At 46.3% G+C, this 17,336-nt stretch overlaps 1 protein-coding gene across 1 annotated transcript in view; it reads right to left on the bottom strand.

The window, feature by feature from the left end:
• The window catches only part of LOC146045204 (Y+L amino acid transporter 2), a 41,644-nt gene extending 24,590 nt beyond the window's left edge, over positions 1-17,054 (bottom strand). The window contains exons 1-2 of the mRNA XM_083163916.1: positions 16,895-17,054; positions 2,598-3,135 (exon numbers count right to left, since the gene is read on the bottom strand). Of these exons, the coding sequence (XP_083020042.1) occupies positions 2,598-3,105 (508 nt within the window). The 5' untranslated portion in view covers positions 3,106-3,135; positions 16,895-17,054. The remainder of the gene's footprint in view (positions 1-2,597; positions 3,136-16,894) is intronic.
• Between the last annotated feature and the right edge of the window lie 282 nt (positions 17,055-17,336).

Raw genomic sequence — 17,336 nt, 5'->3', positions numbered from 1 at the left:
TGTAGCTCTTTCCAAGGCTCTCACCGCATGGAAAGACTCATATTTACTAATGCAGATGTGTTATACATAACGCGGGAGTAACACCGGACTGTCGCACCGGTCGTCTTTGCTTGCAACTTTGTACCTTAAATGCCCCGTTATAGTGTTTTCCAGGAAAAAGACTAACGTAGTGTTTAATATGTAGAAACAGCTGCGGTTGCACACAGAATATAAGCATGCCAAATGTTTGGCGAAGAAGCCAGATATTATTGGAAAAATTCCCCCCCCCCCCCCCCCCCCCCCCCCCCCCCCCCCCGCGCGACTAGTAAAGGTCTTAATGCTGAATGTAAGTCTAAAGGTCCATACACACTGGGTGATTATACCACTGTCCTCACTGGGGGGGGAAGCCGCTCAGTGCATACACACTGGGTGATTATACCACTGTCATCACTGGGGGGGGGGGAGCCGCTCAGTGCATACACACGAGCAGCTTTTCCCCTGCCCGGCACGGTCAGCGAGGGGGGTGGATGGAGGATCCACCCATGGGAACGCCCAGTGTTTCATGGACGTTCACATGAAGATGCTGGGCATTCTCATGGTAATTACCCGATGACGCAGGTGTGGAGGGAGGGCAGCCGATGGCCGCATATGTCAGCTGCCCATCTGCTTCCCGCACAGGGCGCCCATAGATCTGAGAGTGCTGGAGAAATCATTGATAAACATATAAATTCGCAGCCGTGTGGGGGATTGCGGTGTGCGAGGGGGGGTGGCCGTGCAGGTGGCGTCTGGGGGGCACGCAAGGCTGCGAAATTCGCAGCCTTACGAGTCAACCAGAAAAACCTCCCTCCATGTTCCATTTCCATCTTATTTTATGAATGATAAATAATAAAAGTTAAGTTTTAACTTTAGAAAATCACTGCAAACTGCAAATAAATTCAAACCATGAGTCCGCTCAAAAGTTTTCTTTTTCCAGCTGCTAAGATTTCCTATAGCTGGTTCTAGGGACCACCACCAACTACGTTACTTTACATCATATGGCGGTATTCAATCCGCAGCGAGGGGGGTTTCTATGGCGAGGCTGGATTAGTTTCGGCGAGGAAAAGCCATCCTCGCCATCAAACCCTCTCGATGTATTCAATGTTTGGCCAGAATCCGACCCACTTAAACGGTGAGGAGTCTACTGCATTTTCTGGCAAGCCCCGCCATTTTAAATGGCCACACTCGCGGTTTCCACCTCGCCAAAGGGAACCAGTGAGGTGGAAATGGCGAGTGAAGGGGAGAGATTTGAATACATGACGGCGAGCTATCTGCACTTATCGCCCTCATAGCTCTCCATCAGAGGCATTGAATACCCCTCACAGTGTTTGCACTTATTAAGTTGTCTACCAATAAAATATACCTCTTATGCTCCTTGTAGTTCATTTTTGGGTAATTTGAACATAGTAAAAGAGCTTTTGCGGATTTCACCACTTTTAGTATTCCCTCTAAGCTTCTGTTGCAGGGCACCACGCCCTGCCCATTTATTAAACCGCTAATCGCGTCCTGCCCTTTTTGTGTGTGGCATTGTGCGTCCTTCCGCTTCGCTGACATGCCGCTGATCTCTCTGCTAGCAACGGCTGTCAGTTCTTCCCGCCAGCTAAGCCTTCCCTCCACAGACAGGACGGCTGACTGGCTTTGCCTTTGCCTTTCTGACCCTTGTCAACAAAAGTGAAATAACCTCTGGGCAACAAGTAAGAGACGCTGGAAATTAGCATGTAGGTCCAATGCTCTTATTTGCCATCATGTGTAATGGGCATTTTGGTGTGGCATAATATGTAATAGGCATTATGATGTGCGACACAATGTGTAATGGGCATAAAGAAGTGTGCACACTTAACTAGGATTACGCCAATTACATTGTCAATTTATTTTGCAACAAATGTAAAATGTGCTTTCCCGATTGAAAAATGTGCCCTGCTCAGTGGTCAGCACCCTGCCCTAAAAAAAAAATTCTAGAGTGAACACAGAGGGTGAGATTTAATAGGATGAGAGATTCAGAAAGTGAGAGATTTAGTAAGAAATCTCCAGTTTTTTTTAAAGTGGCAATCATTTACACTGCAAAAGCAGTATGATTTTGCAGTGCAAATGATTGCCACTTTAAAAAAAACCTGGAGATTTCTTACCAAATCTCTCACTTTTTGAATCTCTCATCCTATTAAATCTCACCCTAACTTTGTTCTAAGCTTTCAATACCACTAGCTTTGGTTATTCTTATTGTGGATTCTATGGTAATATACAAAGCATAGAGTGAGATACCTAGGTGTCCTCATACATCTAGCTTCAACACACCACACAACACGAGATGCCTGGCGCAAGTGAACCTAGTCAGAGAATGCTGCAACCAAGACACATTTTTGGGCAAAAAAAAAATGCCCAACTGACGTACAAAAAGTAAGTACATTTTCTCTAAAAAAAAAAAAAAAACACCAATGTATTTAGTAATAGTTGCAGGAGGATATGTAGAAGATACTGTAGTACACTAAAGTAATTGAATGCTGGAAATCCCCTTTTAGCACTTTGCAAGATAATTATAACTTTCTAAGAGGTTAGATAATAGGAATAGTCGGCACCATACGTACACACGCAAGCAGCCGCAATCAGTCGGGACGCCACATAAGGAGGTTCACAAGTTGGGAAGACTGGTTGTACCAGGTAGTTGGCAAACGTGATGGCAATGACGGCTTGGCTGGTGGGTTCAATGATGAGCAGGGAAGTCCAAAGCCTGATGAAGGCAACGAAACCCCCAAAAGCCTCCAGGATGTATGCATAGCTTGCTCCTGATTTAGTGATTGTAGTACCAAGTTCTGCATAGCATAGTGCGCCGATCACTGAGAAGACTCCACCTATTGTCCACAGGACAAGAGATAACCCATAAGAGGCGGAGTAAATAAGAACACCCTTAGGAGACACGAAGATCCCTGAGCCAATCATGTTGCCCACAATGAGACAAACTCCATTGAGCAGCGAGATCTCTTTTTTGAGTTGCATGGTGCCTTGCGGACTCGTAGAGCCATTCCCAGATTTGGTGGAGTCATCTCTAGGGCTTGAGGAGGTCAGTGGCACCGCCTGGCTCTCCGTCTCTTCCATGATGTCAGTGCAATGTCAGGTGCAGTCAACCTGAAACATCAGAAAGAAGCGGCATTAGCTAAAAAAACAGCCGATGTACAATCAGCAGGACCATTCAAAAAATAAAATAACTTGATTGAAATAATAAAAGCTCTAAACCGTTTGTTTTAGCAGCAAATACAAATATTTGGTTTCTTACTTAAACACTAGATTAAAATATAGTTAAAACAGGCAAAATATATTTTAAAACGAAGATCACTCCGCATTGTTTTTACAAACTCCACACAGTTAGGGCCATGGCGGGAATCAAAACTATGACCTCAGTGTTGTGGGGCAGTAATGCTAACCATTAGACCATCCATACTGCCCAATCATCACCTTAAGCGGACGGTTGATGCCCTAACTAGCGCAGCTAGGTGATTGTCACGGAAATATAGTGGTCATGAAATGACCACATTATCTTCATTTCAAAAATGACATTACGCCGTCTCTTGATAATAAACTAACTGTTGATCAGAAACAAGACATTTTGTTATTGTTTTAAATACAAAATAGTGTTCATTCTAGCACCCACCAACTTTGAAAACCCATGCAGTTCGCTTCCCTGCCTGGGGTATCTCTGTCTGATGTGGTGTTTCTAGCACAGGTCTGGTTTGTATACCAGTGCTGATATACAGGGAAGAGAAACTGCATGGGTTTTTAGAGATAGCTGGTGCTAGAATGAACACTACAACAGGAATATTAGGTTATTGACATGTATCACATCTTTCCTAACCAACTGGATTGCACAGTAGGCATCTACCACTATTTTTAATTGTCTTTCAGGATTTTTCTATTGTTCAGGCAGATTGTTTGTTTATTTTGGTTGTCCCATAACAAAGGTGCCCACACACTAGAAAGATTTGTTTGCCGATTGCCGACCGACCAGATCCGCAGACTTTACTTATTTTTTCCGCAAATCGCCCGATCTCGATCTGATTCATGATGGATCTTTTGCGGAATCTTCTGACATTACATGCTGCATGAAAGTTCAGAAGATTTAGCAAAAGATCAATGGGAACGCAAGATAAATCTTTGGTGAAAATGTGCGTTTGCCTAAAATTTTTGTACAAAAGATTTCAAGGCAAATATATGCGCACATCTTAAGATCAATGATGTTTCTAGTATGTGTTTGGGCACCTTAAGACCAGGACAACTCAGATGATATGGATATTAAATGCTATTATCTATACAGCCAGACTGTTTTATCTAAATGTTCCTTTACATCCACCAAATCAGAAGGCCATTGCTTAAAAAACAACAAAAGTAGAACCCTGCGTATCATCAGTATATGGACAGCTTTAGCAGTGACAATGGATCAGCTGTGAGCATCGAGTTTTATCCCATGCACATACCTAAGATTTTCTGGTGTTGTATTGGAAAGTAACACAACAGAAACTGTACCAGCCAGTACACCGAAACCGTCTGCAACCAGACACCCAAAACAGCTAAGGAAAATTGTTTTGGCAACATTTTAACTGATGTGGGTAACCAGAAGCAAGGAAAGCTTGCAGACGAAAACCATCTATGTAACCTTATAGGAGCAAACAGCAATATTTTAACAACATGGGTCAACGTTTGCTCACATTTGGCCAACTCAGCAATAACTATTACGAGGCAATTAGAGAAAAAAAAACTAAATATGGGCCTAGAACAGTGGTAGCCAACCCTAGCCTTCGAGAGCTACCAACAGTTCACATTTTCCAGACAACCTAGCTGCTGCACAGCTGCACTCATTAATCACTGACACATTTTAAAAGATACACAGATGGAGCTAATTAGCTGACTTGTGATTCTGTGAGGAGAGCTGCAAAACATGCACTGTTGGTAGCTCTCGAGGACTAGGGTTGTCTACCCTAGGTCTAGAAGAAGTATTGTCTGGCCCAGGGCTTGACAATTTTTTTTCTAAAATCTAGGAGCCAGAAAAATTAAATACCCCCCCCAAAAAAATTTTTTTTTACTGAAAACTTGTACATGGTGTACACTGACACGCACACAAAATGTTTGGGCACACTAACACACAGATAAATTGTAAGGAAACACATACATACAGTAAATTGTAAAGGTACCCTGAGACACACACACACACACGTTGTAAGGACATACTACAACTGCCTGCAGATCATCCATCCCGCAGCAGGACTTGGTGTCTGCACAGTTATGAGTGGGCGGGCCGGACGGCGCTGTGCGAGATGCGGCAGAGGAGGAGCCAGGTAGCAGATGGCCGCTCTTTTCTGCGGCAGAGGTGAAGGGTGAGTGGCGCCGGCAGTGTGTCCTGAACCGTTGCATATCGTCTGCTGCGCAGCTTTGAGTGGCCGGGTAGGACGGCCCTGTGCAAGATGCGGAAGGGGCAGCCGCAGAGGTCACGCTGCATGAGGACACTCAGAAGGATCACCATGACACAGGGGGGGGCGGAGGGTCACATTACTGTAAGCATTCAGCTATGTGGCCTCCTTAAGCATAGGCTGAGACACACTACCACTGTCCTATCTCCTCGGCAGGCGGCAGGCCATACCCCTCACAGGATCTGGTCGCCAGGGAGGAAACTTGTTGCCATGGCGACCTGGGTTTGTCGAGCCCTGGTCTCTCCCCATACACACTAGAGGATATTCTAGAAGAAATTGGTCAGAAAGGCTTCTGAGCGATATCTTTCACAATATCCTCTAGTGTGTACACTTGTAATAAACTGGAATTTTGTTCTAATGCTTTAACACTTTCTTCTTTTACAGGTTATTCTTCTTCATTCACCACAAGAACTGTTCCAATTGCGGTAAGTATAGATAAGCAACATTTAAAACATTTTAACTCTGACAAATTATGCAGCAATAAGTTACTATTGACATCACACGAATTTAGCATCAATATCTCTATCAATACAGTTAACCTCTCCTAAAACAAACAATAACACATAGGATAATATAGCAAAATTCATTCACTTGCTTATCACATGTCAATTACATTAAAATCCATAACTAATACTCAGCAGTCAGTTTTGCGAGGTTAAATCACACTATTTACCCCGTGTTCTGGATGTCACATGCATCTTTCTTTGAAGTTTAACACTTCTGATACAATGTAATACTCTGTTACTGTGTAACAATTCCCTAGTTTGTGATGGCTACAGTTGGAAAAAGGATTTCTCCTGTTCACTTTCTTATGGTGTGTGTACACACTGTAAGATATACCTTCCGATGTGGCCGATGTAGTGAACATCGGAAGCCATATCGCATGCTTTTTTAGGGCTTGCAAGCCCGATGCGCGCTCCCGTGTGAGTGCAAATCGGCAGCCAAATAGAGAGGGCAGACAAGACTATATAGTGCCGATCTGTGTTATATAGTCTAAATTGTGCCACTCCATGCATGCGATGCGAGTCCCAATGTGATCTGAACGCATCGGGACTGGCATAGCACGGCATATCGCCCCCGTGTGTACTCCTCACGTGGATCATGGTATAGTCCGCCCTAATAGGCTATGAGGACAAGTCTATTGTAAACAGTGTTCAGTCCGCAATATTCCTTTAACCCATTTCTCATTAAGTACTCTATTTTCCTTTTAACATAGATAATGACTTATAATTACATTAGATTTGTATAATGCATATATAACAGTGTCAGCACTAATAACATCTAACGATTTTGTTCTATCACATGTTCTGGGATATTACACACTCAATGCGATGTGTGCTGAGAAATCTGTGTGGAGGAGTGTTTTGCCTATCTCAGCAAGATAGATGGTGCATGCACTGTCTTTGCAGGTAATGGCGACGCGCTGTACCGCGCATTGCCATAGGGTGTACACATGGAGCAATCCGTGCTTCATTTCTTAGCAATCTAGTCAGATCGCTCGCAAATAGAGTTTAAATCGCCCCGTGTGTATGCCCCCTAGCAGTATATACAGAGATGTCCTCTTACATGTGGTGTGAGCGGTACAGCAGATCCTGTGCAACTCTGCTAACATTGGGCATAAATTAAATGTGATGTGACTAGGACGCACCAGGAGACTGTACTGAGAAACATGATGGCACTTGTATATTGCATGGGACTGAATCTGTATACAGAGCAGAAGAGAACATATATTGGAAAAAAAAAAGTTGCGACTGCTACAAGTTAGCACTCGGTGTACAGATTCTGCAACCCGATCACATACACATACACGTGCAATATCAAATGAATCAGCAATCTACTCGTGTGTCCTGGTCATCAACAAGCAGAAGAGAAACCTGAGGCTACAAGAGTCTCACACAACCTGGCGTGCCAAGAGGGGCTGCCTGGCATGATGTAGGAGGACGCATGGGTACATCAACAGTCATATTCCTGGACATTATACGCATGGACTGGAGGAGGCGTGGCTTAATTAGAATAAAAGTGGGACTGGATAAAGGTGGCATTTAGTCACGATTCATGAGGTTCATGTTTCTGTACATTAATATTTGTAGGTAGAGTGATATCCCTATAATCCTCACTAACTGGCGGCATTTGCCACATTTACACAAATTCAAAAGGAGACCGCTCCAGTACGTACACCACTAGGAGGGACCCGGTGAGGAGAGCTGCTGCTCTAATACGGGGTACACACCTGGACGACCCGCTCACGATGCACATTGTGAGTGGGTTGTCAGTGTTTCTTCAGACCCGCTCAGGATGACGCGGGGGCGGGGCTTGACCCGCTCACGATGTGCACTGTGAGCGGGTTTGATCCGATGGCGACCCGCACCCGGAAGTATGGTCCTTCTTCAGATCCTACCTGCTGCAGGTAGGATCTGAATAACAACCGACGACCCACGGAACCGGGCATTGGATCGGTATCGGTCCACACCAGGACAGAAAAGGGCCCAATCACACCAAATCTACATCCAATCGGTCGGAATTGGATCTAGATTGATGGGATCGTCCTGGTGTGTACCCAGTCTGTACAGCAAAAGGAGAACCAGTTCATTTTTGTTGCCACTAAATTACAGTATGAGAAACTTATTAAGTGACAAAGCAAACATATATCATTGCACAGTATCTGAACTTCTGCTTTGCTCCACCAACCCTTTCATATAACACTCTGATGACAAGAGTCACAGCTGATAACTGGAATGTGGATTTAAAGAGCATGTAAAGCCTCAAGGCTCAGCGCTTTGCATTACATTTATATGGGAGGGAGCACAATTCATGGCTGTCCTTCCTATAATCATTTACACAGGTTGTTAAGGGCAGTTAGAAAAGTGTGTGTGTGTGTGTGTGTGTGTGTGTGTGTGTGTGTGTGTGTGTGTGTGTGTGTGTGTGTGTGTGTGTGTGTGTGTGTGTGTGTGTGTGTGTGTGTGTGTGTGTGTGTGTGTGTGTGTGTGTGTGTGTGTGTATAAAAACAGACTTGACCCCCAAGAGTTGCTATAAATCTCAGGGGAAGTGTATAACAGGAAAATGGAATCTGCTGGAGTTTACCAAAACCTGTGAGAGTTTTCCAGATATACCGAGAGAGTATGCCAGTATGTAGGGCCAATGCAAGGGTGTTCAGTGCCTTCCTGCAAACGGAAAAAGCCACACACTAGTAACCCCAATTTAAATTATGCCACACAGCAACACAATCTTATTCACATTACACTGCATGTTGTGCCCATGATTCATACTGCACCACGCAGTAGTGGTGCTTGTTACACATAATGCTCACAGTAGTCGTGTCACATTGGAAGTTGAGCAATTCAAGTTGTCTATTATATTTTTCATGTTTCTGGTCTGTGCAGCGGCGTCCCTATGTTACAGTTGCAGCACCCAGCTCCTGTCACTAGACAGTACCCAGCATTTTGGACCAAAGCTCCCCGGTGATGCCACAACAAAAATTAAAGCCAGGGAATCCAAACTGGGTTATTTGACATGTGAGCATTTCCACGAGCAGGAGACCTGGTCAACAACCTCAATAGATCTGGGAAAACAGTCACGAAGGTTACCATTAGTAACGCACTACGTCGCCATGGATTCAAATCCTTCAGTGCCCAAAAGGTCCCCTCTGCTTAAGCCGGCACATGTCCAGGCCCATCTAAAGTTTGCCGGTGACCATCTGATCCAGAGGAGGATTGGGAGAATGCCATGTGGTCAAATGAGAACAGAATAGAAATTGTGGTATAAACTCCACCGTGTTTGGAGGGAGAAGAATGTTGAGTGGCATCCCAAAAATACCATACCCACTGTGAAGCATGGGGGTGGAAACATCATGCTTTGGGCTGCTTTTCTGCAAAGGGGACAGGACGGCTGATCCGTATTAAGGAGAGGATGAATGGGGCCATGTATCGTGAGATTTTGGCCAAAAACCTCCTTCCCCCATTAAGAGCATTGAAGATGGAACGTGGCTGGGTCTTCCAGCATGCAAATGACCCCAAACACACCACCCAGGTAACTAAGAAGTGGCTCCGTAACAAGCATCTCAAAGTCCTGGAGTGGCCGAGCCTGTCTCCAGACCTCAACCCAATCGACAGCCCCAAAACATGACAGATCTAGAGAAGATCTGCATGGAAGAGTCGGCCAAAGTACCTGCTACAGTGTTTGCAAACCTGGTCAACAACTACAGGAAACGTTTGTATTATAACCTCGGTGCAATTACAGAGGTCAAAGTATTGAGTTTAACTTTTTGATTGTCCAAATATTTATTTTCCGCAAGAATATACAAATACATTGTTCAAAGGTCAAACAATGGGATTTCCTGGGTTGTTTTCTTCCACTTTCTGTCTCTCCCAGTTGAAGTGACATCACATATATTTGTTGCATACCTCTGAGCTTGTTTATTTATTAAACACACTGTTTTTCAGGCTGCGTACTTAAGAACATATTAAATTATTTGTGTACCTGTTGTTGCAGTTCTCTATTACCATCTGTGCACGTCCCACATGGACAATATGCACCCTATTTGAAAATATTACCCCGCGGGTGCAATCAGGTTTTCAGTGGCATCATTACTGACGCCAGGTGCACAACTCCTCATTGGAGACTTGGGTACATTTTTATTAGTAATTTTCTCCTTCAGGTGGGATTCTCGTTGACCCCTATTACACTTATTCGCCATTCGATACCATAGGTAGATGGTGAACAGTAGAAGGGGGGTACACAAATACCCACCTCTTTCCTGAAAATCCTAATTTACGTTGCTCTCTCATTTGTTACTTTATCCCGAATCCCTCTGCAATGCAAATTGGCAACAGAGGGGTGGAGGCTATGGGCCTTATTCTAGTTCACTCTTTCTGACAAAATCCTTCTTAAGCCCTGTACACATGCAGGGCCGTAACTAGGGGGGGGCTAGGGGGTCACGCGCACCGGGAGGGTGGGGGTGCTAGTGTGAGGTCCCGGGGATGGGCAGCGGGGGTCCAGGGACTGGTGGGTTAACGCTGGCTCCTACCGGGGACGGGCAGCGGGGGTCCGGGGACTGGTGTGTTAACTCCGGCTCCTACTAGCGCTGCCGGGCGGGAAGCAGGTTTTGAAAAGACTTGCCGGACGCTGATTGGCTGAATTCAGCCAATTAGCGTCCGGCAAGTCTTTTCAAAGTCATCGGCGCCTCCTGCCGCCAGGCAGATAGCGATAGGAGATGGAGTGAGTGAAGGCTGCCGCTACACCAGTCCCTGGTCCCCTGGACGCTGCCTACCCCTGGACGCTGCACACAGGTATGTTGGCAGCGGGGGTCCAGGGACTGGTGTAGCGGCATACACAGCCGCTCGCTATTTGCCTGGCGGCGGGAAGCGCTGATGATTTTGAAAAGACTTGCCGGACGCTGATTGGTTGAATTCAGCCAATCAGCGTCCGGCAAGTCTTTTCAAAATCTGCTTCCCGTCCACCGCCCGGCAGCGCTAGGAGCCGGAGTTAACCTTCTCCAGTCCCCGGACCCCCGCTGCCTGTCCCCAAGGCAGTCATTTGGTGTTTGTTTGTTTGTTTTTTTTGGGGGGGGGGGGGGGCGACCAAGTGACTGCCGACTCGGGCGCCGAAACACCTAGTTTCGGCCCTGACACATGCATCGATTTTTCCAGATTTTCGATTCGATTTTGCTTATATAAGCAAAATCGAATTGAATCCTGAACTAAAATCGAATGGTTTTTGTGTCACTTGGATCTACATTCGATTCGATGCGCGCTCCCGTTTTCACAAAATCGAACAGAAAAATCTACTGTGCAGCCAAGGAAATATCGAATTCGATCTTGTAAAATCGAATGTGTACAATGTACCATGAATGTATATCGAATTATATCTAATGCAAAAGTATAGATCTAATGCCAAAAAATAAAGCAGCCAGAATTTACCCTGCACAGAAACAAAATAACTTACCCAAATCTAATTCTCTCTGCACAAGTAACATCTGCCCCACCTGCAGTGCACATGGTTTTGTCCATCTAAGAAGGATTTTGTCAGAAAGAGTGAACTAGAATAAGGCCCATATGTGATAAAAAGCAGAAGCACATCTGAGCTACTTTTCAAAGGACCGAGGTGCACTCTCATCTAAATGGTGGAATTACTGCCATACATCACTGGTACGCCTGAATCCCATTCCGAATTCAGAAGCTAAGCAGTGATTGTCCGGTTTAGTACCTGTGTGGGGGACCAACAGGGAATACCCGGAGCTGTAAGACATCAGACAGCAGAAACACCTCAATCTGGTCTAAAGGCCCCCATACACTATGCGATATGGGAACGATTTCACCCGATTCGGATGAATCGGGCAGTGAAATGGGCACAAATCACACTTGTAGACATCCCCTCCGATCCGATGTGCGGTCCCGTGCGCATCGGATCGGGGTCGGGAGGTCGGACGGGCTGCACATAACATTTGCCAAATCTTATGTGCAGCCCAGCCCCGGAGCCGTGCAGGGGACAGCAGCGGGCGGGGGATGCCGGCTATAGAGAGCCAAGCAGGGGGAGGCTGCATATGGCGCCGGGCTGGAGGAAGCTGCTGCGGTGGGGTGACAGCGGGAGGCGAGCAGGGAGAACTTGAGGACATGACGCTGGCTGCCAGGCAGCGGCGGGAGCCGGGAGAAACAGATAACTTTAAAAAAAAAAAAACGCCCATAGAGATGACTAGCAAGCCATTGATTGGCTGAGACCTCTCTCAGCCAATCAATGGCTTGCTAGTCATCTGTATGGGCGTTTTTTTTTTCCAAGTTATCTGTTCCTCCCGGCTAACGCCGCTGCGGCGCTGCCCGGCAGCCAGCGTCATGTCATCAAGTAGTTCTCCCTGCTCGCCTCCCGCTGCCACCCCACCGCAACAGCTTCCTCCTGCCCGGGTCCCTATGTAGCCTCTCCCTGCTCGGCTCTCAATTAGCCGGCATCCTGCTGCTGTCCCCCGCACGACTCCCTCTTCCTGCAGCTCCCCGGGGACCGCATATGATAAATCCATGCGATTTATCATATGCAAACCTTGGCACATCAAGTGCCTAATCATGCTTCCCCCTCCCGGGGAGCTGCAGGGGAAATCAGGTCCGACTTGTCCCTAGGACAAGTCGGACTAATGTATGGGGGCCTTAAGGAGCTCTCTATACTGTTATACACAATCTCCTTTTCTGCTTCTCCATCTCCTTTTGGGACCACACAGCATTAGAAGTGATACAGAGGATATAGTGTCATGCGTCAAATACTCCCATGTGATACAGAACTCTATTGAAATTTGTTTCAAGGAAAATTTATCTAGATCATCGGAACACTGAGTTTACTCTTGTCATTTCGCACTTGAATTTAAATCCTTGCCGTCACCCTTGTGGCTCAATCCTCTTTACATACTTTACCATCCCCGTATACATGGAGGGGGAATATAACAGTGTGTCGAGCGCAGCGAGGCACCGTACCCGAAGCACGGGGTTCATGTCGACCTATGTCAACATACAGACCCCAAAAAATATGAAAAACATTTGTCTCATTTATGACCTGTCTATATTTTAAATGTCGGTATTTTGACCATGTCGGTATTTTAATTGTAGGTAAATCATTGTACGCTTCATTAACTAAGCACCATCTAAGCATCATTAACTAAGCACACTAACGCGCATATTGTTAACCCCCCACCCCCCCACCCCAGCATGACCAGACAAGGGAGGTCATCTTTAAAGACGCCCATGCTGCAGCGCCAGTGTGCTGGGTTATTGCCGGGTGGCCGGTGTGAAAGAGGTATAAGATACAGTGGGGCTCTACGCAACATGAAAATACCAGTTGGGCTCAGAAAATGAGTGGGTTGGGACTGTTTGGTCTACAACAACTATGTCGACAAGCATTAGATTGACACCACTAGGTCGACAGGCAGCAAGGTCAACATGGGCTTAGGTCAACACAAGCATTAGGTCGACATGGGGGTTTTTCCACTGTTTTTTTACCCGAATGTCGACATGGACACAGTTTGAAGCACACCACATCCCCCTCGCTTCGCTCGCTGTGCATCGGATACGGTGCCTTGCTGCGCTCGGCACGCTATTTTGTTCTCCCATCACACCCTAGTGGATGGTAGGGCATGAAATACCGCCTGTCGGCACATGTCGGCTCCAAGAATAGACCTTTTGACTGTCGACCTTGCCCGTGTCAACCTAATGCTTGTGTTGACCTAATGACCTGTGACCCATGTCGACCTAGTTGCTGTAGACCCAATGACCGTATCCCAAATGAGTTAGCCTAGGCCAGGTCCATCAGTGCCCTAGGCTGCCTAATGGGCAATCTTATGTTGCCCTGCAAAAAGCGTAAACATCCACAGGCAGCATTCTTTAGTGATGCAGAGGCGCGTGGAGAGATGCAGCGTGCACAAGGGGAAGGCAGCACAGCAGAGAGGCTGAGTCTGGCACAATCCCAGCAGAGGCAGCTAGAACAGCAGTTGCACATGCTTGTTTTCCCAGAAGCTCCTCCTGAGAGTATACAAGTATTCAATGACTGCTTTCAAATTAATTTTTCTTTTTAAAGGTGTCAGACTAAAATGAAAACTGAATTCATAGTTATCCGTAGCTGCAATAACAGAACACAGTTACTGAGCATATGACTTGCGGGATCTTGCCTTGAGCTAGACTGAGGGAGAGCACATGCTACAACACAGATCTATAGATATTTTGGATTATTCATTTCATCATTTATCTTCAAAATCACTAGCAAGCCATATGTGGATGTATATATCTGCCTGATCCAGTGCCTACCCTCCCTGCCATTGACAGCACTATTGTAAGTGCGCAAGACTGCAATCCATGCTACAGCACTGATTATACAGCACATGGGTGTAGAGGGCGGCATAAGCCCTTCAGAAGTTCCCAGCCGCAATCAGCCATTGATGATGCGGGAGACGGACATTGGGCCGACACGCAGAAAGGTCAACACGGGTCTAGGTCGACAGATAAAAGGTCAATATGGTGTTTTTCATTGTTTTTTGAGCAGGCAGGCAGTATTTCATGCCCTACTATCTACTAGGGCATGGTGGGAGAATAAAATTGTGTGCCCAACGCATTGTGAATAGCACAGCGAGCCATGTCGACATTCAGTGTCCATGTCGACATTCGGGGTGAAAAAACATGTCGACCTCACCCATGTCAACCTAATGATTGTGTGGACCTAATGACAAGTCAACCTACACCCATGTCAACCTTTCTGCACGTCAACCTTATGGTGCCGACCCAATTGCTGGAGACCTAATAATCCATACCCGGTGATGCCTATATGGCAGCGTGACCACTCCAGACATTTGCACACAGCCTCAATGGTTTTGCAATAGCAGCAGCTAGGGATAAACAAGTGGTAAGGGATCTCTTCCATCACCCCCGGGCTCCCTCCCTCCCCCTCCTCTCACCTTATCCTGGCTGCTGCTGCTCATCCACTTCAGCTTTGTCCTGCGAACAGCTGCTTCCTGCAGATACTTCTCAGTGCAGTAGTGATGGGAAATCTAGTTCGTTTTGGTGACTAGTTCATTATGATCTAGTTCACCCAAAAGATTAGATCAGAAGATTAGTTCATCTAGTTCATTTAGTTCATTATTCCATCACTGACTCAGAGACTGAGAGGAGTGCATGGATCTAGATGAGCTAGACTAGATTATGACACACAGAGCAGGCATTGTAATACTAGCTCATTGTAGGAGTTAAAGTCTTGTTAGAATGATTATATACTGTATGTTTAATAAATCAGATTATTTTCTAGTTTAGAAAAGCAATAAATTATACAGCACCTTCTAGTGACATGCTTATTGTTTAGCTCTGCAATATTAATCCCATTGTGGTGGTTATTTTACCTTCCATAATATGCAAGTAAAATACCCAAATTCAGAGTTTTTTAATAAGTCAATTTTTTTCTGCTTTTAAAATACAGTAATTAGAAAAAAACATGTCCCCTTGCCCCAATTTAGCTGACATTATAGAGAGATAAAGTAGAGACTTTGCAAAGTAACCAGTTGCTGATTGGTTGCTAGGGGCAACTGCTCCACTGTATGCATCATGAAGGTTCATACATATCCATCTCTGACTGTAATGTGGAGTAAACAGAGCTACTACAGTATAATGTATGACATGCAGCAGCCAGCACTGTGTCTGTGGCTGCATACGCACAATACATGTGCCTGAGCACAGCAGTGCCATACATGGTAGCTCACAGGTACTGTACAGTCTCATTATGGTGTATAGTCAGAGATTAGATCAGGGATCTGTATGATCAGTGAACTAATTGAACTACTGAACTATTTGCAGGACTCATGAGTCATCAGGACAATGTAGTTCATTTGGATCCGCAGAGTCCAGACCATGTGTGAGCTCAGCACTGCCATCTTTGGCAGCTACCATGTATTGCCTCCTGAGTATTGCATGAGAGCTGATAACATGGCTGCTGCAGAAGCACCTACACAGATCCCAGCAGAAGATTTAGCACAGCAGTATGCTCAGGACCCTGTACCAGAAGCAGCAGTAAGTGTTTGGACATCTGAACTAATCATATAATGATAGTATCACATAAAGGTGAGCAGCATGAGCACACATGCTCACTCACAGACACACCACACAACTTTGTCTAGGCAGTGCATATTTTTATTTTATTAGATCTGTATTTGCTGGGCTTTGTTGTACTTTTAACTTTAGATACAGGAAGGAAAGATCCAGTAAATGAGCCTTGGAGCTGCTGGGCTCTGTCTGTCTGTGTGTTACACTTCCCACTTGCTTTACTTCCTGGTGAACTAAATGAACTAATCTTTGCCAGAGCAGTGATCTGAACGATTTAGTTCACTTTGAAGATTAGTTCATTTTGAACTAATCATTCACGAACTACCCATCACTACAGTGCAGCCCCCAGTCCCCGTATAGCTGTCTCTATGCAGCCCCCTGTCCCCGCACAGATGCCTCTGTGCAGCCCCCTGTCCCTGCTCCCGCACAGATGCCTCTATGCAGTCCCCAGTCCCCGCACAGATGCCTCTATGCAGCCCCCTGTCCCTGCTCCCGCACAGATGCCTCTGTGCAGCCCCCTGCTCCCGCACAGATGCCTCTGTGCAGCCCCCTGCTCCCGCACAGATGCCTCTGTGCAGCCCCCTGCTCCCGCACAGATGCCTCTGTGCAGCCCCCCTGCTCCCGCACAGATGCCTCTATGCAGCCCACAGTCCCCGCACAGATGCCTCTGTGCAGCCCACAGTCCCTGTTCCCGCACAGTAGCACTGCGGGAACACTGTATATAATAAAACCTCTATACAGCAGCAGGTCCCTGGCTATGGGAGACGTCCCAACCTCTGCTGCGGTCTTGCAGGCTGAAGAGTGCCGCATCGGGTAGAGTGCTAGCTCTGCGGGGCAGGATGGGTTATGGTGACTGATAGGGGACGTACTCACCGTCACATAGCAGGGTCTGTACCCCACTGCCGCCGGTCTGCCTCCTCTGCCGGTGTAGACCTCTCTGCCGGCTCCCGGCTTTCCCCGGTGCTGCGTCTCCTTTCTGTGTCCTCCTTTCTCCCTCTGTGTGTCAGTGAGTCTCCTGGCCCGGCCTAATCCCCGCCCCTTCCACCGGCATCACGTGACAGAAATCCCAGTTATTACCGTACCATTACTAACCAAGTCTACAGTGTCACACGTTATGCAGCAGCATGGAGAGAGCAGTAGGATATACTGTATACATGATTACTATAGAAGATAACCTGAGCAGATGTTGAAGGAATATATTCCTTGTGTCGGCATTCTAAATGTCGATGTACAGTATACCAACTACATGATGTATTGCTCGTTGACAGTACATGCCCAGGGCCGGATTAACAATGGGCCTAATGGAGCTACAGCT

Source organism: Crinia signifera, chromosome 11, assembly GCF_055691185.1.
Source record: "Crinia signifera chromosome 11, ASM5569118v1, whole genome shotgun sequence".
NCBI classification, from domain to species: Eukaryota; Metazoa; Chordata; class Amphibia; order Anura; family Myobatrachidae; genus Crinia; species Crinia signifera.
The sequence above is the reverse complement of the archived record's forward strand: the minus strand, read 5'-3'. Positions and strand labels throughout refer to the sequence as shown.